At 40.1% G+C, this 24,387-nt stretch overlaps 1 protein-coding gene across 4 annotated transcripts in view; it reads right to left on the reverse strand.

Moving 5' to 3' along the window:
* The window catches only part of LOC111871940 (structural maintenance of chromosomes protein 5), a 72,273-nt gene that overhangs the window by 28,822 nt on the left and 19,064 nt on the right, over positions 1 to 24,387 (reverse strand). For all 4 annotated transcript variants that reach the window (XM_023865371.2, XM_023865370.2, XM_023865368.2 and 1 more), the window contains 6 exons: positions 21,532 to 21,655; positions 16,226 to 16,343; positions 11,736 to 11,864; positions 10,671 to 10,872; positions 2,658 to 2,789; positions 1,723 to 1,877 (listed from right to left, as the gene is read on the reverse strand). In XM_023865371.2, the coding sequence (XP_023721139.1) occupies positions 1,723 to 1,877; positions 2,658 to 2,789; positions 10,671 to 10,872; positions 11,736 to 11,864; positions 16,226 to 16,343; positions 21,532 to 21,655 (860 nt within the window). The remainder of the gene's footprint in view (positions 1 to 1,722; positions 1,878 to 2,657; positions 2,790 to 10,670; positions 10,873 to 11,735; positions 11,865 to 16,225; positions 16,344 to 21,531; positions 21,656 to 24,387) is intronic.

The following is a 24,387-nucleotide window of genomic DNA, read 5'->3' on the forward strand; positions in this document are numbered from 1 at the left end:
CTTAATTATCAATATACTATTAGGAGACCCATCAGAACATACACACAGAGAACGTTACAGTACTGTGTGATGTGTTTTAGGAGTCCATAAAAAGCACATCAGAATCACCAATTGAAACATAACATTCCATCTAAACAGGCCATTTATATGAGGCTAAATGGGTCATGATGTAATGTGTCAGTTCACCATAGAAGTGCACAAATGTCATCCTTAATCATTGTAACCAAAGAACAAATTGGTCTATAGACAAAACACAACTTCTTCTGACTGCTGTATGTCTGTATGAATTGTAACTAGGATGTATAAAATATGTAAGCTTCAGAATGCTGGAATGACAGAAACATCACAGATGTCTATTCACTTGGCAATGGAAAGCACAAACCCCACAGTAGCCATGTACATACACAACAGTCGAGATATAGCTGAGAACTACATTTCCAAGGTGGTCTGCTACAACATAAAGCAACATGCCAGCAAGTCACGGTTCTGGGTGTGGTTTCAGTTCAAGCCCCCTCTTAGTTAGTCGGCTACCTTGGTGCAACAAGCTACTAAGATGAGGAGGATGCTTCAAGGAGACTGCAGAAGAAGACAACAAAGGTAGAAAAAAGTGACCGGGGAACCTTGGTTCCCAGGTTTAATGTGGAAAAACATAATGAAATTGGGGTCTGTACTGGAATAAATCTAGCCGGTCACAGTAGCTGAGCGGTCTAAGGCATGCACTGTCTTCGCTCGCTCGGAAGCCAGGATCGTGGGTTCAAATCCCACTCCTGGCATTGGATATTTGTGTGCGTTTTTCTGTGTTTGTCTACAGGTAGAGGCCTTGCGACAAGCTGATCACTGGCCCAAGGAGTCCTACCGAATGTGTAAGATCTAGAAAAACCGAAGTGAACGGAGAAGTTCATGGAGGTAGGCCTGGGCTCACTGGGGCTGTAGTGCCAAGGGGGGGGGGGAACTGGAATAAATCTACTTTGTACATTACAATTACAGCTTTATTGAAACATTTCTTGAGCTTTGAATTTTCTGTAATTACACATGTATTCAACTTATAACTTTTTGTGTTTTTCTCTATATCCACACTGTCATTCGGTATTTAACTTTGTTTGTTGGGGTACATTATTACAATTATCTTCTTCCAATTGCTTCCTTTTCCTGTACACTCTCATATGTGCAGCACGACTATTACCAGCAGACATCTTAAGTGCATGACATCATATGCTGCCAGCCTGCCCATAGCATTGCATCATACACTAAAAAGTGGAACTGAATCCGCCATACACCTCGCATTTATTACCGTATTTCGTTTGTATTCATAAGGTTCCAGCATTAACCGCATAGAAAACATTGTGTCCATGGTTTATCTGCTTCCTCTATTGTTTTGTGTTGATTCATTGATGTGATAAGGTGTTAAATTGCCGTTGCCTAGAAATGTACTAATAATTACAAATTGTTAGAGATTTCATTACTTATGTTACAAATTATGTTATTTACATAACAAATTCTGTTACTAACAGTTTAATTCCATTTGTACCCTCATAAATTAACGTTTTCAACATTAAAAAAAGAAACAAGAGGTATCAAGCACCCGACCACAAACCCTTGTAAATACCTGAAGACAGTAACAGATAAGAGGACCTAGTGCTACATAAATCCATTACCTGCCAGAATCAACAGCACAGTCATTTTCACATGACTGGATCTTTCTGTTTATGATGTAATTCTTACCTCTAACATCATGGGCTCATAAATGTGGTGATGGAATTGGTTCCTGTTCTCACGAAGCCACAACACAGCATCATATGTGTCTTTCTGTTTCAGACGTAACAACTCCAAACGTTGATTTGCCACATCCAGAATCTTTTCCTGATCCTTTTCGTGTACTGGAACAACATCATGGTTACTGCATCTAACAAAACTCTTTGCATCACTATTGATGTTTGCCCATTCAAATGTTTCCAGTTCATGAGTCATCATGATGAAGTTTCATCCAACTTCATTTTCGTTTAAACTGAACACTATGACCACTACTTGACATAAATGTCAAATGAAACTTTTTACCATATTCATCAAAATCAGCTCATATTTTCACTTAACCCACTGCGCCTTCTAACTTAGCAAGATATCACTTAAAACTTAAATACCCTGTAAAAGCTGTTTCATAGTGCCACATCAGTGAGTTAAAGGAAATAAAGAAAGGGTTAAGTGAACAGCTGGTTTAATCATGATCATCATAATAATATTTCACAAACATTAAGGCTGCTTTAAGTGCTTCATGGCCAATATGAACTGGAGTATATGTTTATAATATAAAATATTTGCACTGCTAAGGTCCATATAACATTATTGTGATGCACATGTAAGAACTTAATATAAGATTTTCAAATAAAATCTTAACTCTTTCCAATCAATTTTGCTTTAAAGTGCCATTTTACACTTTCACTGCCAAAACATTCTCTACCAGGTTGATGCTGATATAAGTAAAACCTTTATAGCATGGACACACATCCCATACGCTGGTTACTTTAACCCCCCCCCAATAATAAAAACAAAGTCCAGGTTGAACCAAATACAGCCAGAAAATGTTGTCTAGTGTCACATGGTTGCTGCTGCACTTAGTAGAGGTGTACTGCTCCACAGTTTGCAGACCGCACAGTACTTACTCTTGATCTCATGTACAATATTCTCAAGACCATCCCGGTGCTTCTCTCTCTCATGGCTCAACCCGTTTATCTCATCTGCTTTCTCATTCAATTGTTTTCGCACAGAATCCAGCTCAGCATTAAGGACATTTACTGGAAGACACAAAAAGAAAGACAACTTAAGGAGCATGCATACACAAAAAATGAAATAAAGCATTCCTCAATTTATGAAGGTAATGTGTTCCATGAAAAGAGTTCATAAGGTAAAAATTCATAAACTGAAAATTAAATTCTCATTACTTTACTTGTACAAGTCCTTGTAAGATACTTGCTGCAGCAGGAAAGAAGTTCATTAAGAGGTGGGGGGGGAATGGTACAAATTAACCTGCTTCACTGTAGCCAAAATTCATAAATAAAGTGTTCATAAAATGAGGGATAGCTGTACTAACACTGCATGCTTAGGTAAAGACGTGAATAGCATCAAGCTGCAGTGAGAGTATATCAGGATTCAGATTTTAATCTTTTCAAGAATGTAAAGTAGTTGACTGTACAATTCAGAAGGATTAAGAGGTGGATGAACTGCAAGGGCCTAAAGAGCACTTAGTAAGCACGGTCCATAAACACAGAACATCAACTGCACTAGCCAGATATGAAGAAAAAGATCTGCCAAATCGCCAAGAGGGATTAACCCTTGGCCGAAACCAGGAAGTGGGTTAGAACAGACAGTTCAGTTCAATCAGTACACCGAAACAAGAGCTGACCAAGGAGGAAAATGAAAGGAGCCAGCAGCAACCATGAATCCAAAACTCTTTGAGTCGAGCTAAGAGCTTGATCATCACAGCTTGTGCACTGACAAATAAGGTGGAAAACTAAAAAATATCCAGTGTTGCCAGATGAAGATGGCTGCTCATTAAAATTGTGGCATATAGATCTGTTGCTTGGCAATAACCTCAAAACAAATGACAGGACAACAATCACTGCTATGTAACAGCATGGTAAGCACACCTCTACAACACAGTTATTCTTGGAAACAGTGTTTTCTATTCGTTCCATGCTGATGAGTTATCCTGAAGGCAACTGGGGCAACCCAGTTACTTGTCAGTTGTCAGTTGAGAGGCAGTTCTGTATGGGAGGCTGCGAAGAAAAGAATTGGAGGTCAGTGTGAAATGGCTGTCAGCCTGGCAGTTGTTAGTTGAGAGTTGAGTTCTGAGTGGGAGGCTGTGGAGGTAGGAACCAGAGCAGAGGAAACTGAAGAATTTGCACTGTTAGAAGCTGTTGCCAAGGAACAGATGATGAAGACACAGCAGGGTGAAAAAAGGCTTAGTAGGTGATGTGGTGATTAGTAAAGTGCGAAAATCAGTGATAGCGTTTCAAGTGCTTGAAGTTCTGAGTGGTATGTGTAAGTCAATAAATCCATTCACGCCCCTAAATCATGACTATATTAGTGATTGCTGCTATAAAAGGTAAGTTTAGGTTAATAGAGGAGGCAGAACATGCGAACAAGGGTATTCCAGCAGGAATGTGAGAAGCCAGAGTAAGGAAAAACAATGAGGCCGCATCATAGCTCAAGCAGTTAGTCGCTGGCTTCCCATCACGGTGGCCCAGGTTCGATCCCAGGTCTGGTCAAGTGGGATTTGTGGTGGAAAACGTGGCACTGGGGCAGGTTTTCTCCAAGTACTTCGTTTCCCCTGCCAATCTTCATTCCACCAATTGCTCCACAATCACCCTCACATATCATCTGTGGCTGGCACAGTAGGCCAGAAGTGGCTGCAGTACAAGGGATTTAGTCCCACCCCACTACAAATAAAAAAAATAAAAGGAAAAACAATGGCAACAGTGAAGACTAGATCATTGAAACTGACCTAAAATAATGACAATGAAACAGTAGCATGGAGCACAGGTGAATCTGTAAATATGTAACAAAATGTAGTGTCAGTTTAAGCATCCAGTCTCATCATTTTAGAACCATATTCCTAACCCCCTCCCCCCACCATGCATTCTGAAGGGAAGAGAAATAGAGCTGAGGAAGTACGGAATGACTGAGGGAATTTTAAGATAACATTAATTAACATAGTCACTGAAGTGGCCTCTGTAGTCTAGGGGTAATGTTCCCACCTCATGACTCAAGGTACGCGGGTTCAAACCCGGCGGAGGTCGTGGAATTTTTAAGGCGGAAAAATTCAGGGAACAAGTCCTCCGGGAGGGACTTTTAAGCCATGGGTCCCGTGTTGTAGATTTACGGCACGTAAAAGAACCTCATGCCTCTAGGAGGCCTCTGAGCTAAATTAGGCCAAAAGTTTCATGCCCAAATAGTTTCCAATGTCTCCGATAGATGGGGAAGTATTAGGTATCACTGCCAGAGGAGGGACGACCTTGCAGACAGAAAGGGACTAATTATTAGATACCACTGCCAAGTAGAGGGTAGAAACCTCACTGGCAGAAAGGGGTTAAGTATTAGGTACCACTGCCTGAGGAGGGACTACCTCACTGACAGAAAGGGACTAACTATTAGACACCACTGCCAAGTAGAGGGTAGAAACCTTGCTGGCAGAAAGGGGCTGATAGCGAGCACCAGTATTGGTAGGGGATGGAGACAGTAGAAATTAAAAGGGGGATTTACAATAGACTATCAGTTGCGGTGCATGGGGAAACCCACCCCCTCAATACGGAATCACTGAACATAGTCACTGGAGGACCTGGTGGCAGTCTACTGAAGGAGAACCACGCTAGGGTAGTAGCAGCAAAACAGAAATTTGGGTTTCAGCTGCTCGAGGACTGCCACTACATTACGGAATGGTGTCTGGCAAAAATTGGCAAGTCTGTGAAATACGTTTATAAATCAATCAATAGAAACATAAATGCAAAACGTATGTGTCACACACTTATTAGTTTATGCCTAATTTTACAGAAAATAGGTACCAATTTTTCTAATCTGCAAAAGCTTTCTGATTTCCCACAACAGCCTGTGTATAGAGAAGATAGGCCAACCCTACTCCATTACATAGTACACTTAAAGTGGTGGGATTTTACTGGTTCTTCATATAGACTACAGGGGGCAGCAACGTGAAATGCCACACAACCTTCCTAATTAATGATGGGCTTCATAACGCCTTTGCGCTACAGTCAATCTAACCAAAATGGCTGTAAGCGAGAGGCTTCAGTTAGATTCACAGCAGACTGATTGAGAATTAGCAGTAACTGTCGTTGGTGCAATGTCAATTCTCATCATTTATCTGCTAATGACGACTGCGTGCAGACATCAGATAGTAAATACAGTTAATTTTATGTGCCATATGATGACAATAATGACACCTGGTCATTTTATCTTCCTTGGGTGGGCACCAGTACAGAGAGGCTACATTTTCCATACAGTGCTAATGATGGCCTGCAAGTGCATTCAAGCAACAGAAATTACTGTCTGAAGAAAGAAAGCATTTGTTGGTGCTTGTCTTCTCAATCAACTGTGTCAATGTTGAACTAAACACAAACATTTCTGAGTCGCAGTCAGCCACCTCGTTTTCATTTCTTTGTCTGTCAGTATGTCCAGAAATGGTAACAATCTGTTTGTTCCTACTTCCATTGTGAACTTTGTATTTGCACACACACTGTTAACATGCTGATGAAACTTTTGTAGTTCTTCTATCCCAAGTGGCCAGATTACAAAGGTATCATCCACATACCAGATGGCTCACTGGGACATTCAGTATACAAGAAGCTCACTCAGAGACCTCTAACGCCACGTAAAGTAATACCATCATCTGTTAACAAGACACTGTTTATCCGTGCCAAGACAACATGTGACACAGAATGCTTGAGCAATGAACTCCAACACCTAACAAAAACAGAATGAGTACAATGATGCAGCCATCATAAGTAAGAAACACAGGAGAACACAAAGAAAAAGAGAGATACCGGTTGAGGTAGCCTCTTTACCATTCCAACAGTCAACATCAAACAATATTAGCAGGTTACTGGGAAAGTTTAACATAAAGACAGTCCACACATCCCTACTAAGAACAGTTCCTGCATACCAAGGTCAGAAAAAGATGACCTAGGACTACAAATCTCAGGGGTGTGCAATATTCCATGCAAATATGGAAAAGTGACCATAGGACATACAGACTTAACCACTGAAACAAGGTACAAAGACATGAATGGCATCAATGTTTGTATGAGCTGGACAGATCTGCAGTGGCACAACACAGCATTGGATAAAGCCACCAGATCAAGTTCCATGAGAGTGAAGTGCCGCTAAAATATCAGGCCACATGGACTAAGCAAAGAAGCAGCATCCGCACAATATAAAGACAGAAATGGTTCGAATTCAGTGAAGCACAGAACCCCAGCACCAGTTTCTTAAGACACTATAACACACACACATACACATCATGAATATCCCAACATCACAGAGGGATGGGCATGCTCAAAGGAAAATGAAATTACTGACAACAGGGACACCAAGTTAAACAGCATGGTGATAGGTTACAGAAGTGTGGGTGACCACACAGTCTGACTCTACCCTTCTTCAGCATAGTACACCAATAGGAAGAGGCACTGAGCTGACAAATTGGCACAAATTTCAGTGATATATGGTCATTCAACACATCAACCCTGATGATGCACACCAAGGAGATCTCTGAAACGTTGGTTTTCAGTTCAACATTAACACAGCTGATCGCCCAAATAGATTTGAGCGCATTTATTCACCACCGAAAACTTCAAATCTTACATAACGCATTTGTTATCTGAAGCTTCTGTACTATGTGAACAATGAAACTTTTCTTTAAACCTATAAAGCTATTCAAATTATGATCTCTTCTAAAATATTTTTGAGCAAATTTTGGAAACAAATACCATAAACATTACCACAGATGAGTGTTTGCTTGGGTGGAAGGGAAGGCTTGGATGGTCAGTTTAAAACGTGCTCAAATGCAAATGTTTTTTTGTGTCAAGATGTAGAAGCTTTCCTATATCAGTGCTGGGTATGTTCATAATTTTACTACAAAACAATACTGTGGCAAGTTCATAGATGAAGTCACCCACCACTTCTACAATTGGTACACCAGTCCAAACCTTGTTCACTAGCTTGAGTCAGAAAAATGGACTGCACTGAGTCAATGAGACTAAACAAAAGTGATGTATTAGACAAAGTAAAAAGCGGTGGAACTGAAGAAGGGTGAATCAGTGGAAGCTTTCATAGGAAAAGAAATGATGACAAAATAGAAGGGCAACAAAGCTGTAACTCTGCTAGTACCATTCCAATGATCACATTGTTCCTCTGCACACAAGACAATGCTAGGTTATGAAACCTGCACCATAATAAATTATTATGATGATGTGAGAGGTGTTGATCTGGCTGACTACACACAGTACTACACCATGACTGGTAAGCAGGTGACATTTCTCATTAACCTGGCCAAAAAGCCAACTCACAAGTATGGCAAGCCTCATCCTACAGTGAGCACTGTAAGGCCATCACTACCAGACAGACCTTCTCAAATCTTATATGGGCACTTTCCTGTTGTGATCCCAGCAACCAAAGAATAGAAACCAACAAAATGTGTTGTCTGCTATAAGAGAGGTCAAAGGAAGGAATCAAGACATTAGTTCCCTGACTTCAATGCTGGGCTTTGACCTACTCCATGTTTCTGCACTTACCATAAGCAGGGAGAGCACTACTGACTTGCAGGCCGCACAGTGATAACCTGATACTGTATATACTTCCTGTGTTTGTATACTAGTCTTCCAATCAAGATGTTACACAGTTTTTTTTTTTTAATTTATAGTACTAATACATTATAACATGTGCTGGACATATTTTACATTAATACAAGAATTCCCATTTTCACTTTGTCACATACTTGGTGTGCAGAGTGTTCAGCAACATATCAGCCAAACTTCAGGAGTGTGTTCTATAGGTTACATAAGGCCCAACAGACTGTAGGTAGATACAACATTGTTATCGAGTAAAGTGATAGTGGAGCAAGGTGAAACTGCTGTAACTTCACTAAGTTCCTGCTTGTACACTGCCTCGGCTGGGACCACACGGTAATGTTGTTGGTTGAGGCACTATGCTACAAGCCAGGAGGTCATGGGATTGATTCCCAATGAGGTCATTGGATTTTTCAAATGAACTAATCCTTCCAGCCACACTATGGCCCTGGAGTCAACTCACCCTCTAACAGAAATGAGTACCAGAAATATTCCTGGGCAGTAAAGGGCAGCAGGCACGTGAGGCTGACAACCCTACCGCCATCTATGAGCCTACTGTCCAGAAGATGTGGGAGCCTCAACCTTTCACACCCCTATGGGCCTTCATGGCCTGTTATAGGGACAGCTTCACCTTTTCTTTTTACCTTACACTGCCTAAGCTAGTACAGCTGTGTTGTACTGTATTGCGGTCAAAGTCAAAATGCTTAACATATTTACAAATGAAGAACAGTATGCCAGCATGCATTCTGTATACAGTTCCTGCAATGGAAAGGGCAGGGTTGCTGTAGAATAGCAGCAACAATGTCCATTATGCCAAATTCAGCAATGCAAAACATTTGAGAATGTACTCAGTGCTTCCAGGGTGACTGATTCTTTCCCACAAGCAAATGCAGAAGGAGAATGATGGCATGGACTTTGATGTTCTAGCAGCAGTGCAGTGAAGCCCAAGTACAAGTATAGACAGAATTTCCAGAACTGCTGTAGCATAGACAAAGGAATGATGAATTCTGCACCATGACAGTTTCTATCTGTATCCCCTCTAAAGAGTACAGCAGCTCTTACCAGGAGAGCAGCTCACTGTGTGTCATTTAGCCAGCAGCTTCAATCATAATGTATTATTTTTCATGCTATTATGTACCCGGCATTCTGTTCACGAATGGGGCTCAATGCACCATGGACGGTATTACCTAAGATTCTATTCACAGATGAGGCTCACTGTACCAGGGATGGTACTACCTGGCACTTTGTTCACAGAATGATGTTCATTATATTTTAGCAGTTTAAGGGTAATATCAGCCTAAATAAAATTCCACATGTGGCATTTTCACAGAATCAATAGTATGCACACTAGGGGCCCAAACAAAAAAAAATGTTGATTTTGTCGGAGCCATATTTAATGGTCAGACTGATTTCATCGTTGCTCAGTATTCAGTAACCAACTATAGCAAGGTACTGTAGTCAACTTCAGTTACATATGAGAAAAACATGCACTGTCTTTGAACTGATATTTTATTACAAAGAAGAAATTCAGTAACAGAATATATCAATATTATTAAAAAATAAAGCAAACGTTCTGGGCTCAGCCTGTTTATTTTTGTAATGTTGTAAGGTCATATATTGGACTTTGAAAAGTGAACACATTTTGAAATACACCATTGGGATTACAGGTAATGGCAAGAGCTTGGTAGCAATTACTATGACAACAGCTCTGGAGTGTCTGAACATTTTACTGGATAACATAAATACAACAGGTGCTGAGCATTTCCAATATCTAAAACAATTCAAACTCATAGATGAGAAACATAATTATGAACAAATGTTTGCAAATAAAACATATGCACTACTGTTCTATGAGACTGCTTATATTCCAGAAAGCAGCCTGGAAATTAAAAATACTGGAGGCTGTATGCCAGGGAGTGCAAACCACAGTTTAACTGTTACAAATGCAAATGCACAGTGCAAAATAACATAAATAGCAGATGCTGATTCTGTTCTTGGGTTGTTGCACTGTATGGCTGTGGGCGATGCTGCCGACATTTCAGAGGTACATGCTCTCCATGTTTGGCCCTGTAGATTTGGCCAGCATGTACTTCCAAACAGAGGTAACATCACCCACAACCCCATGGTGCAACAACCAAAGAACAAAATCAACATTCATAGTTAACCAACGTGAAAGCCTAAAATCAGTTACATAAATACTCCCAAATTTTAAATTAATCATGACAATCAACCACAAAAATTAGTAAATATGCAATTAAATTACCTACTATGATACAAAATTCATCTAGCAATCATCAGAGTGAAGAAGTTAACATTAAGTACCTGACTCCTTGTTGGATCCCTTCAAGATATTCTGCAAATTGTTGATCTGCTGAAACAGTGAGTGTACTTCGTTCCGACGTGTTTCCTCGGCCTGGATCCTCCGCTCGCACTCTCGTATGTTATCTTTAATCAGATCCTCTGTTTGTTCAATGGACTCCTGCATTTCCTTCAGTGCAGTTAGTTTCCTGCTGGTATCTGCATTCTTAAAGGAACAGACAACTTTACTATGGGGCAAGCAACAGACTCTTCATTTATGGCAGTTGACAATGCATCATACTGCGCTCACATACCTACATGGGGAAGGGATACACAGTAAGGTTCTGCCTGGAAGACCATAAAGAAGACATGCAAGTTATTCAGTAACCAATACTAATCAGAAAGGACAAAGGCTGGAGTCTCGATAAGAGCCTACTGTTTACAAATGCTGACAAGTCACTTTGCCCTAGAGAGAGAAACAATTAATTTCATTTATATGTCAACAATTCAGCACTGTGTGAATAATGAAAGATCGCATGGAAGGATAAAATCAGTAACATTTAATGAGCTACCCAAAAATGTTAAAGAGGTACAGCATACAGTGGTTACCAAAACTTATTACAATTCTCAGAACACCGCAAGCAGATCTCAACCACATGAAGAATTTGCCTGAACTCCCATGTGCTGAGCAAAGGTTTTCAACTGAAGAGGGGCTGAAAACACTGCAGCACATTTTCATTTGCTTTTAAGTGAAGTACTGCACATGAAATGATGCTCTAATATGTTTTAACCTTTGCTCTGATACAAGTTCACTACCAATATGGTCATACTCTTTTAATCCAAATACCAGTCAGCATAGCAACTAGCAACTGAATTTTTCTCATAGTCTTCATTAAGAAACTGCATGGTACAGTCAACAGGTATGAATATGCATACTGTGTTGCCACACTGTATTTATATTCACTGCCTCACTCTAACTTGTAAAATTATACTCTGAACACTAGTATCTGTGTATTTTATACACCATAATTTTCACATTTTTTTTCTGGGAAAGTCAACATTAAATTAATCAGAACACTGCACACTCACCACAGTTCCAAGACTGCACTCGAGCTCCTTCACCTTGGCTTTTGTAGCCAAAAGGATTCCTTCCATGGGTTCATATCTCTTCTCACACATTGCTAAATCCTTCACAGCATTGTTTTTATCAGCCTTCATCTACAAAAGGGCAATACCACGTTACACATACAACCACAAAAATCAGCACAAAAATATGCATAGAAATAAGAATATTAACCCTTTCTGTGTAGTTTATAATACCGTAGTGTGTAGAGCCACTGCTGTGCATTGACTGCAAGAAAGGTGGATATACCAGGGTTGTTTATGGGCAATGGCTCAGTAAACACATTCCTGCAGCAACGTACACGAATGTAAAAATATAGGTACTGTTGGAAATGGTGTGTTCTACTTGGTCCGTGGAAATGGGTTATAGGGAAGACAACTGGGGCAAGTGAGTCAGTTGGAAGGGAGCCGGCATTCAGAAAGGACTTCAGCCTGAAAAGAGAGGAATGGCCACTGTTAGAAGTTGTTACCAGGAAATGACTAGTGGAGACTGTAACAGACTCAGAAGACTAGTTTGTGTGCTCTAGTGATTTGTAAAGTGTGGATATCAGCAATGGCACTATAATTAAGTGTAATGAGTTGTGTGTTAACACTCTGCGGACTGGTCGCATAATATTATGCTTTTCGCTTTTAGCCGTTCAGCGTGGTTTGACGTGTATGTTTCGTCAGGTATTTAAATCGTCTGGGGGGGTTCGACGTGTATGTTTCGTCCAGCTGCACACCTATGTTATAACGCCCATAATAATTGATGGTTTTGCTGTAGATTGTTAGATTTTTCGCTGGCCTGTTCTCAGGAGAACTGTATTTAATGACACACGAGTTTAAGAGCGCTAAGTCATCGTTACATATGCCTGTCTTGCAGCAAAGTTCCTGTGGCTATTGCGAGCGCTTTCTTCGTTCTACTGTTTTCTGTTACTGTTTTCTTTGCTATGAAGTTATAAACAGCAGAGACGTGATATGTGCTGTGTTTATAATATCATATTGCCCTGAGCTGGCCACACTAACACACTCAATTGGAATTCTTAGAAGAGGGATGTCCAAAAATTTATTCTTGCATGATCGATTGATTTCGCACAGTATATAGCACCCAGTTCTTAGAAAAACGTCACGAATTAAGGCAGAACACTGTGGTCACCCCCTGAGACGATACGGATGTGTGTGGGGGAGGGAAAAGAACTCATTCCTTCATGTATTATCGCTCCAGTTGACGCCATTTTATCGTACTGACCTTGGTGGTCGTTTCGAGGGATGACCATAAATATTTTTTTTGAGCCAGCTAAGCTCTGCTTTCGTTCACTATATACCAGCCAGTTCTTAGAATAACTTCATGAATTCTGTGGTCACCCCTACGACATCTGGGGCAGCCAAAATGGTTGGAATCTGAAACGCAGAAGCACCAACCCCTTGTTATGATAACACAAAGGTTGAATTTACTGCAGCTAATCTCGCAACCTATACGACTCACGGAGAGACATTTCCTCTTGTATTCCCCCCACGGGGAAGAAGGCAAGGCCGCACAGAAGTGTGGTTAAAAAAAAAAGAGCCAAAGAAAGATACGCAGTATTGGTGTGGTGAATGTGAGCCAGCGCTGTGTTTAGATGAATGCTTCAAGGCGTCACCTGCTTGCATTGCCGAGATACCGGGCGTTCATATTATAAGGCAAGGTTATAAAACCATCTTTTAAGATCATTTTAGTGAAAGTTTCATCCTTCAAGGCGTACCATTCACTGCTCAAATACTAAACAACCTGCTTCCATTGCCGAGATACAGGGCGCTCATATTATAAGGTAAGGTTATAAAACCACCTTTCAAGATCATTTTAGTGAAAGTTTCATGTTCCTATCTCATATAATTTAAGAACAATGATGAATAAATCATTTTCGAGCAAAATTTAAATGGACGGCTGAATATATTACCGCCGGAGAGACGGCCGCGGAATTTACATGACCGCGCGGAAGGGTTAAACGTGGTGGACCTGTGTATAATATTATGATTTTAGGACACGTTATGTTGCAACACACTATACCTTGCTCTGGCGCCACGCAGATGCATAACTGGTGCGTAACAGACCTCCCAAATGTTTGCTTCGTAGTCAGTAACACGACCTCACTGTTTTCCTATCCAACTCCAAAGGAAAATGCCTTTGTTCGTCTTCAAGCTGTATGTACCAGGCAGTAAGTTAGTAGTGCAATATGGATCAAGGACGAAAGCGGTTGAAGACCAAGCGCCCTCTTGGAGAACAAGAAAGTATGGCCTACTTGTTTGTGTAGTTACTGAAAGCACTTCAGGCTATATTGGAAATTTAGAAATTTATTCTGGTGAAGGCAAAAAATTACAAGAAACTATTGTTTCCGTTCTGGAACCCTATCTTGATTAAATTACCATGTCAATCAAGACAATTATTATAACAGTGTGGTAACTGCAGAATACCTTCTTTCAAGAAAAGTAGTGTTTGTAGAACAGTTAGGGTGAGCAGAGGCCATCCTCCAGATCTGAAAGAGGAATCTAAATCCCTGAAATGTGGTGAAACCACATTCAGGAGGAAGGTGGATATTCTTCAGTCTTGGAGGGATACTCGTGTTGTGAATATGATTTCCACAATTCACAATTCGAGCACGGTTGATGTTCAAGGGAGACATGGACAAGTAAAGAAGCCTATTTGTATTTCTGAGTGTAATATGTTCATGAAGGAAGTTGATAGAGCCGATCAATACTTGGCCTATTATTCTCTTCCTAGGAAAACAATAAAGTGGACAAAGAAAGTTGCCTTGTGGCTTATAAACTGTGACATTTTCAATTCATTTTTGGTTTACAAAAATCTAAACCCTGATTTGAAATTGAAATACAAAACATTTCCGATGAATGTGGCAAAGGCCTGGGTTACAGACTAAATGGTGGTGGCAGAACCAGAGCCAGACACAGACTTAGTGCGACTGGGCCCATGTGGACCCCCCTGGGTGACTTTCGGGTGATATGCAGAAACATACCCTCGTGAAAATTGTGAAGAGTGAAGATTCCAAGGGGAAGCAGCCTTCTAGGCAATGCCATGTTCGCACAGTTCACAAAAAAAGGAGTATGACTGTTTACATTTGCAAGTTCTGTGTAATGCCACTTCACAAAGGGTAATGTTTCCAGAAATATCACACTCTCAAGCACGTCTAGGAGCATTGGTAAGTGTTCTCCAAAAATTTTAGTTCATAAAATTAATTAGGAGATTTTATATTAATTTTTAAAGCGAACAGTGCACAAGTTAGGGTAGTAGGTTTAAAAATTCCGGTCCCCAGGGTGATTTAAATATTTAAATTGCCTGTCCGCAAAGTGTTAAAGTTGTCAATAAATCCAATCCCCAATTCAAAACCACGTTGATGGTCACTAAAAATCGTGACAAAACATTCTGAACTTGTGATTTTACCCTGTGTGTGGCTCCTGACATATGCTACAATAATTTCCAGTCTCTCTATATCACATACCAATGGTTCCAGCCTGTTATTCCAATGGGGTCCCAATAATTCATATAAAGCTAGACATCTTCAAACTTGGTGCACCATATTTTATGTGTAATTCAGTTAGACTGTTACAGTTGCTGTGTTAAAATCCATTGCCAGAAAATGGCTAGTGGTGACTGTAATAGACTGAGGACACTAGTCTCTGTGTCAGTGATCTGTAAATTGTAGTCACAATAGTGAGTGCATAAGTGGTCAATAAACTGAGTTATCAATCCAGACACCCTCTGTAGTCACTCATACACATGACCATATCATTGCTTCTACTTCTACTCACTGTGAAACAGCACCAGTTACTTCATTAAGTGACTCCGCATAAATATGAATAGCTATAACTTTGGATAGGTGCACAATAAAAAGCAAAAAGAAATAAAATAGACACTACTGTGTCAACATTCATTTTTAATCATTGTTGGTGGTATCGCTACACGTTTCAACCATTTTCCTGGGTCATCCTCAGACGTATACCAATACTGTTTAGCTTCTGAATTGCATCATTAATCAATATGAATTCATATTGTGTCTGTATGATTATTCTATACTGACAAGTGTATCTTAATTTTAAAATGTGGTCGAAACATGTAGCCATACCACCAACAACAAATAAAAAAAAATCTTGACACAGTAATGTCTATTTTGTTTCTTTTCGATTATTTGTTGTGTGACTGTTCCAAATTATAACTATTCATAAATAACACACAACAGGATGCATACCATAAAGGTCAGCATAAATATACAAACATACCTCTGGCAGACTGGCTAAATCAGAAGCCTTGTGTGCACACGCACATGAAGGAAGGAAGGAAGGAAGGAAGGAAGTGGCATGCCTGGAGGAACTGGGGAAAAGCATGAAACACTTCAGTAAGAAGAGCCAGTCTTTGGACTGAGATCTGAACCCAGGACCACCAAATCACTACATCCTGATGTGACTTGCTACACAACACATAACGTTACCTCTTCAAGTTTAGACCTCTTGACATCAAATGCCAACCAAGCACGTTTCTGTTTCAAGTTCTCAAGCATATGGAGCAGAGTCCTCTTCTCTGATATATTCGCCACTTCCACCTGTATTCTGCAGCACAATAGACACAGTTACTTAGCTGCCTGTCCAAACAAGGATGAAGCAACCTGCAGTCCAGTTAAGGTGCACTTCATTTGATATTTCATCATATACTACTTCCCATGATTCTCCAAAGCCTTGTGAAAGTGACTCATTCATACTTTGTTGCCCACCATCTGGGATATACTCAAAGTACACAATTCTTTTGCAACTTATCAACTTTGGAAAAATTGTGTATTTTAAATATACTCCAGACAATTGACAATGTCCAACATAATATTTCTGTTAACAGCTCATCCCCTCCTTTATAACATTTTGTGATTACAGATTATGGTGCATGGTTTATATATATACAGTGAATCATGGAGAACATCACTGTTTAGAGCAGTGGTTCTCAATGGGAGCCGTGCTATATTTCAGAGGGGCCACAGGCAAAAGTCAGAAAAATTGGGGGCCATGGAAACTGTTAAGTGGGCCTCAAAATTTTCAATTCTAAAATAGAATTATTAATAATATAAAAAGAAATATAAATGCCAAATGGTCAGTATATATAACTCACTCACTCACTCACTGATGGAGCTGAGCTCTTCTTGAGAAGCTGCCAATTGTGCAGCTACTCAAGAACTTCCCAGCATTTTACAGAAACCAACATTTCAGTTCTGTGTTCACAAGAGCACTCCACTGGTTCCTATCCTGAGCCAGATCAATCCAATCCACACCATCTCATACTATCTCTCTAAGATCCAGTTTAATATCGTCCACCCGCCTATGTGGGTGGTCTCCTTCCTTCCAGCTTTCCAACCAATATCCTATATGCATTCCTCTTCTCCCCAACTTGTGCTATGTGCCCTGCCAATCTCATCCACTCTGACTTCATCATGTTAATTATACTTGGAGAAGCGTACAAGTTGTCAGGCTCCTCATTATGCAGTTTTCTCAAACCTCCTGTCACTTCATCTCTCTTTGGTCCAAATATTCTCCTCAGCACCCTGTTCTCAAACACCCTCAGTCCATGTTCCTCCCTTAAAGTCAGCTACCAGGTTTCAAACCCATACAGAAACACAGGGAAAATTATAGTTTTGTATATTCTAATTTTTATGCTTTTAGACAGTAGATGAGAAGACAAGAGGTTCTGAACTGAAAGGTAGCAAGCATTACCCGAGTACAATCTCCTCTTAATTTCCTCCTGAATTAAGTTTTGATTTGTTACAGTCGTTCCCAAATATCTGAACTGTGCCACATTTTCAAAACATCTGTTACCTATTTTCATGTCATGATTTTACCTTGCATTTTGGCGACGAGATACCAACATATACTTGGTTTCCTTTGTGTTTGCTTCTGGACCGAGCTCCTTACTAGAGTCAATCTAAGTTTGTGTTTCTCTTTATGGTATCTATATTACCACCCAGTAGAGTCAGATCATCAGCACAGACCAACAACTGATGTGTCCTGTTTAATTTCAGTCCCACCCCATTTTCTTGGACCTTCTTATTGGCATTTTCTAAAGCAAAGTTGAAAAGCAATGGCGATAAAGTATCTCCTTGTTTTAGACCATAGGAAAATTATCAGGCAAATGTTTACTTATACTGACTTTACCACACATTCTGTTTAAATACGTCTTAATCAGTGTGACTAGTTTCCTGGGTATCCCAAACCCTATTACAATATTGTACAATACTTCCCTCCTAACTGAATTAACTCAATATCCTTGTTTTCGTGTACCTTACTCAGAAGGGACAGAACCTATTCTACTTAAACCACAACCTTAGATCTGGGAATTCCAAGTACTGGTAAACAGGTATTTGCCTTCTCTGAGTGGGCAAAGCCCCAATGGAATGGTTAACCAGAAAAACGATTCTTTATTTTCCCAAATGTCTCCCACTCCTCTCATGAGTTTTACTACCACTTTTTCAGTAAATTTCAGGTATTCAAGCTCAGTATTCAGTTTGGAAAAGACATTTTTATTGGAAAGTTCTATTATTGTGGCAGTTCTCTACTTTGGATGTAAGTTACAAACTCCAGCTACTATTTTTCAACAATTATGTATTACATTTCATAATAACCTGAACTCTCATTACAAACAAATTATTAGCTTTCAATAGAATCTGAATACCCTCCCCCTAAAAATGAAAAATTCTGTGAGTTGATTACAGCAGTTATTTTAAGTAGAATGGCTTCCAAGGTAATTTTTATGAATACTGACTTCCAAAATTTTCACATCTTCAATTGTGACCCACTCGTTTACAGCATACTCCCCACTAACTGTGCACACATTATCTGGCTTGAGGCTTATCTGTGCATCTTTTGAAGCATTTGGTACCCTGTGCAGTGCCTATTAAGTTCACAGAGTCCATCTGTCTGTACACACGGAGAAACACATGAACCACTATATGGATTTTCATTAAATCTGATATTTGAGAGCTTCATGAAGAATGGTCTTCAATTTTCATTCAGATTGGAAAATTTTAACAACCTATTACATGAAGACCTACATGCATTTCCACATATATCTTGAACACAATATTTATCAAAGTGAAAAATGTTGCAACCAAAAGTTGAGAAGAATGAATATTTCATGCTCCACACATTTTTTCCACAAGTCTTATGGTTTTCAAAATAAACAAAAAAATCAGATGCTAGGCATACATTTCCAAATTTATTGATTTGACTATCACCATTGTATCCTGATCACACCCAAAAGTGTGATTACTGAGGGGTTTTCAATCATTCATGCAACTTCTCATCTTCATCAGCATGGTAAATTGGGAGATATCAAATTCTACATATCCAAAAGGTAATAAAAAAAAAAAAAATAAAATAAAATAAAATAAAATAAAATAAAAAAAAATCATATGTAGGCCCCACATTGGGTTAAATGCCACCATATACAAAGTCTTCAAACTTAACACATTATTCTGTCTCTTTCAGACTTCTCTACATATGCCCCCTGCAAGGCCACAAATTTTCCCCAGCACATTAACTGCTGGATACCTTGATGATAGGTCTCATTTTGAATGTCTAGGAAGTCCTCCACTGCAGAAATGATGTCTTCTTCTAATCACTTCCCACGAAGTGGCTTCTTTAGCCATGGAAAAAGGAAGAAGTCGCATGGTGCCAGGTCTGGTGAATACAGTGGATGGGGGAGAATTTCATATCCCAAACTGGCAGCGAGTGTCATTGTAGCATGAGCAGCATGAGCCGGTGTCTTGTTGTGAAGAAGTGTCACATCTTTTCGCAGCATTCCACGTCACTTTTTCTTGATTTCCTCCTGTAATTTTCTCAGAAGGTTCCAGTATAACTCACCAGTGATGGTGACACCCTTTTGCGCATAGTAGGTCATGATGACACCCTGCCAATCCCAGAACACACTCAACATCACCTTTCCTGACAATGGCTTGGATCTGGCCTTCTTTGATGGTGGCAAGTCTGCATGTTTCCTCTGCTTGTTCATTTCCTTTGTTTCAGGGTCATAATTATAGACCCAACATTCATCCATCGTGATCAGGCGTTCGAAAAATTCCACAGTTTCTTCTTGACACAGCTGCAAAAGTTTGTTTGCCACATCCATCCATTCCTGATTTTAAACTGGTGTCAACAATTGTGGCACCCAATGAGTAGCGACCTTTGTCATGCGTAACTCATCACGGATGATGTTGAAAACCGACCCATGGATGATGTGGACCTCATGAACAAGCTGCAAAAGTTTGTTTGCCACATCCATCCATTCCTGATTTTAAACTGGTGTCAACAATTGTGGCACCCAATGAGTAGCGACCTTTGTCATGCGTAACTCATCACGGATGATGTTGAAAACCGACCCATGGATGATGTGGACCTCATGAACAAGCTGCAAAAGTTTGTTTGCCACATCCATCCATTCCTGATTTTAAACTGGTGTCAACAATTGTGGCACCCAATGAGTAGCGACCTTTGTCATGCGTAACTCATCACGGATGATGTTGAAAACCGACCCATGGATGATGTGGACCTCATGAACAAGCTGCAAAAGTTTGTTTGCCACATCCATCCATTCCTGATTTTAAACTGGTGTCAACAATTGTGGCACCCAATGAGTAGCGACCTTTGTCATGCGTAACTCATCACGGATGATGTTGAAAACCGACCCATGGATGATGTGGACCTCATGAACAAGCTGCAAAAGTTTGTTTGCCACATCCATCCATTCCTGATTTTAAACTGGTGTCAACAATTGTGGCACCCAATGAGTAGCGACCTTTGTCATGCGTAACTCATCACGGATGATGTTGAAAACCGACCCATGGATGATGTGGACCTCATGAACAAGCTGCAAAAGTTTGTTTGCCACATCCATCCATTCCTGATTTTAAACTGGTGTCAACAATTGTGGCACCCAATGAGTAGCGACCTTTGTCATGCGTAACTCATCACGGATGATGTTGAAAACCGACCCATGGATGATGTGGACCTCATGAACAAGCTGCAAAAGTTTGTTTGCCACATCCATCCATTCCTGATTTTAAACTGGTGTCAACAATTGTGGCACCCAATGAGTAGCGACCTTTGTCATGCGTAACTCATCACGGATGATGTTGAAAACCGACCCATGGATGATGTGGACCTCATGAACAATAGCTTCGATAGTTATGTACCTATCGGATAGGATCAAAGTTTCCACCTGTGCCACAATTCCCACTTCCTCAGCGAGAGATGGTCTTACACTTCGGGGTTCATCTTCAAGGTTTGTCTGGCCACAGGGAAAGTGCCTCTTCCACTGGACCACTGTCATATGATGGTACACCTTCCTGATGCACAGCAGACTTCCCTTGCAAATGCAGGAACCCTATCACAGCACAAACCTCCACTTTCTCAACCAATGTCGTCATTCTGCTTCTGCCCCTTCTGGTGGCTTCCTGTCCCCTTGACACAGGAAAATTTGACTGCTCAGCAAGCTCAAGAAATGAGCTATCTCCTATACACAACGATTTTTTGGAATTATGATTTTCTCATGGTGATAAATTGAAATGTTATGACTTCCCACCATATTAAATTTCTTGTTGATTTTGTTTTACACATGTAAGAATGAAATGTTTGAAGTACATGGAGATTTACTGTTTTTCTGTGTGTCACAAAGGAAAGCATGGTACAAAAAATGGATGATGGCTTGCACTTTATCCCAGAATACAGTGAGCTTCTGGGCAGACAGTTCAGTCCTAGTTACCTGCTGTTTCTCTGTTCTTCACTCTGCAGCCTCTCAGACATAGCCTTCAGATTTTGTTCCAGTTCCACCTGCTGCTTGTGTAAATCCTTCAGCTGCATATGATGTTCAAACATTTCTGCTGGACCTACAAATAACCAAGAATGCAGTGAAAGCTGTGTAGAGTATGTAGCTTTTAAACAGATATCCAGTAAATACATTACATTTTCAACTTGTAAAGGTCAGCATTCTGAGAAAGAAGGGTCTGTACTGAGTCTACTTCCCATGACCTGTGAGACTTCTCCCACCAGTACACTGGTGAACAGACTGACGATGTCAGAACTTACATGGCAGTCTTCGTTTTGAAGGTTAATCTCCTGTATTAATTTTAGTAAGTGTACTGAGTTCTTCAGGAAGGAGTCTGTATTGCCAACTAGAGTACTCAGAACTTTATAGAGAAACATCAATAGGGCATAACAGGAAGAGTCAATATAGCTAACTATTGGCCTAAGGGGGATTCAGGTTCATGTATCTTGGGAAATGAGATGATTTACAGTGTTAAGGTGTCAGTTTATAAAGGCGATGGGAAGGACAGTTTTATGCTTAGTAAGAAGTTTCTGTAATTTCATCTCAATTTGTGATGTGGGATCCTTACACAGAAATCCATAAACCCATGATAGTAATACAATGAATACCGTCTCCTTATATGTGGACTTGTTAACCCTACCATGCAGTTTCCTTTGTCAACTTGTAGAATTCCCTTCGTTATTTTCTTTTAGAGATTTCAACCGCACAGATTCCTTCAAAGTTATGTTAAATGTCAAAGGTTTTGATTTTTCCATCAGCTACCAAATCCTCCAACAAAATTCAAAACCCATGAGCAGGGGGTACTTTGAACCTTGCAGATTCAGCCCTTTCTTAAGGACTGATTCTTCTGATTCTGTGAGAACATGCTCTGACAAAATGAGGACAAATTTCTCAGACCCATGAATTTCTATCAGTGTTGAGGCAGCCTGGTGTGGAAATCCTTCAGAGCTGAGAATTTTTGAATCCAGATTTTCTTCTGCTTAAAAAAATTATGTTTGAACAAGCTTTCCACTGCTGCCAGGATGTGGATTGATCTGATTTACTGATCTCTGGAAGAAAGTTTCAAGATCACTGATTTGTTCGCTCAGTGTGGCCTTTTTGAAATGGCAGAACTGGATCCTTTCTCTTAGCAGGGCCTTGCTGGCTCATGAAGTTATCTTAGAAGAATGATGACTGTGGTATGGAGCTTTCAGTGTAAGGTCTTTGGGAACAACACTATGAACCTAGCATTTCATATGAAAAGTATGGTGACTGGAAGTGTTAGCCAGCCACATCTTAACATGTTCAAATTCCCTGAACTTTGAATATATACGATGGGGTACCCAAAAGAAACGGAACTAATTTTTTTTGTGGGCAGAGCTTTTGTAGTACCGCGTTTTGCCGCTATGAGTGCATAGCGCTAACATTCCTGAGTCGATAAGCCGACTACCGTTGCTTCAGAAGGTAAGGACTAGTTTCGGCAAAGTTTATAGTGACAACTGTTTTGTGTGATCATCGTTTTTGCAATGGCTGATTTTCGTGAACAGCGTGCGGCGGTGAAATTCTGCTTTTTGCTCGGAAAAAGTGGAACAGAAACTCTTGAAATGTTAAAAACGGCGTACAAGGACGATGCTATGGGGAAAACTCAAGTGTTTGAGTGGTTTTCCCGTTTCAAAAATGGTGAAATGTCAATTGATGACAAACCTCGTTCTGGTCGTCCTTCCACGGCCCGAGCACAAGAAAATGTTGAAAAAATTCGTGAAATCATCAAGGAAGAGCGACGACGGACCATTGAATAAACTGTGGAGCTGTCGGGAGTGACTTGGAGCTCAGTTCAGCGAATTTTGACAGAAGATTTGGGAATGAAAAGGGTGGCTGCGAAATTCGTGCCATGACTGCTGACTGCTGAACAAAAACAAGGTCGTGTGGAAGCATGCTGTGCTTTGAAAGAAAAGTCCTGAGTCCTCGAATGAAAAGAGACATGAAAGGAAAGCGTTTTGCTGATGTTGCTGAGGTGAAGGAAAAACGACGGAGGCGCTGTCAGGCATCTCAAAAGATGAATTTAGACAATGTTTTGAAAAATGGAATAAAAGACTAGACAAGTGTATTAGTGTAAGTGGAGAGGGGATTGAAGGTTTGTGCTTAAAATTTGAATAAATAAGTTAAAAAAAAATAAGTTCGGTTTCTTTTGGGTACCCCCTCGTACCAGGTTTTGTTTAACACTATTGTGCAGTTTCCTCTACCAGCTTGTAGAATTCCTACTCCCGCTGATGGTTTATGTCGTGTTTGGTTTATATATCCCATCTTGTGTTGGTTCTGGTGTCTGGAGATAGGGACTAGGTCTATCAATTGGGCCCAACTGAGTAGGCTTTTGCCTGGTGGAAAGAGTCCAGTCTCCAAAACGTTTTTAAATAAAAACCAGGACGATGAACAATGTCCAAATCTCTATAGTTCTATTAATATACCATCATTACAAATTTTAGGATCTCACTAAGATCTCACACAACTCAACTTTGATACAAACCATGGGACCTGAACTTTCAAGTTCATTACTCAGATAAGCATAAAGCCTGCCAAAAAGTCAATGTGAAACTGTTAAAAACAATCTTAGTCAACCATACCTAACCTCAAGAGTTATGAAAGCTCTGGAAAGACAGATACATTTATGCTAGGATATTAAAACTGATTGAATAATATGCACTAAGTAGTGCTACTGCCCAGAGAACATGTTTTTTGGCATAGGCTGTCCACAGAAATAAACTTTGTTGAAAATACCTAACCTCTCTTTCCTTCAGCTGTCAAAAGAGCAACAGA

This window comes from Cryptotermes secundus, unplaced genomic scaffold, assembly GCF_002891405.2.
Source record: "Cryptotermes secundus unplaced genomic scaffold, Csec_1.0 scaffold3068, whole genome shotgun sequence".
Lineage (NCBI taxonomy): Eukaryota > Metazoa > Arthropoda > Insecta > Blattodea > Kalotermitidae > Cryptotermes > Cryptotermes secundus.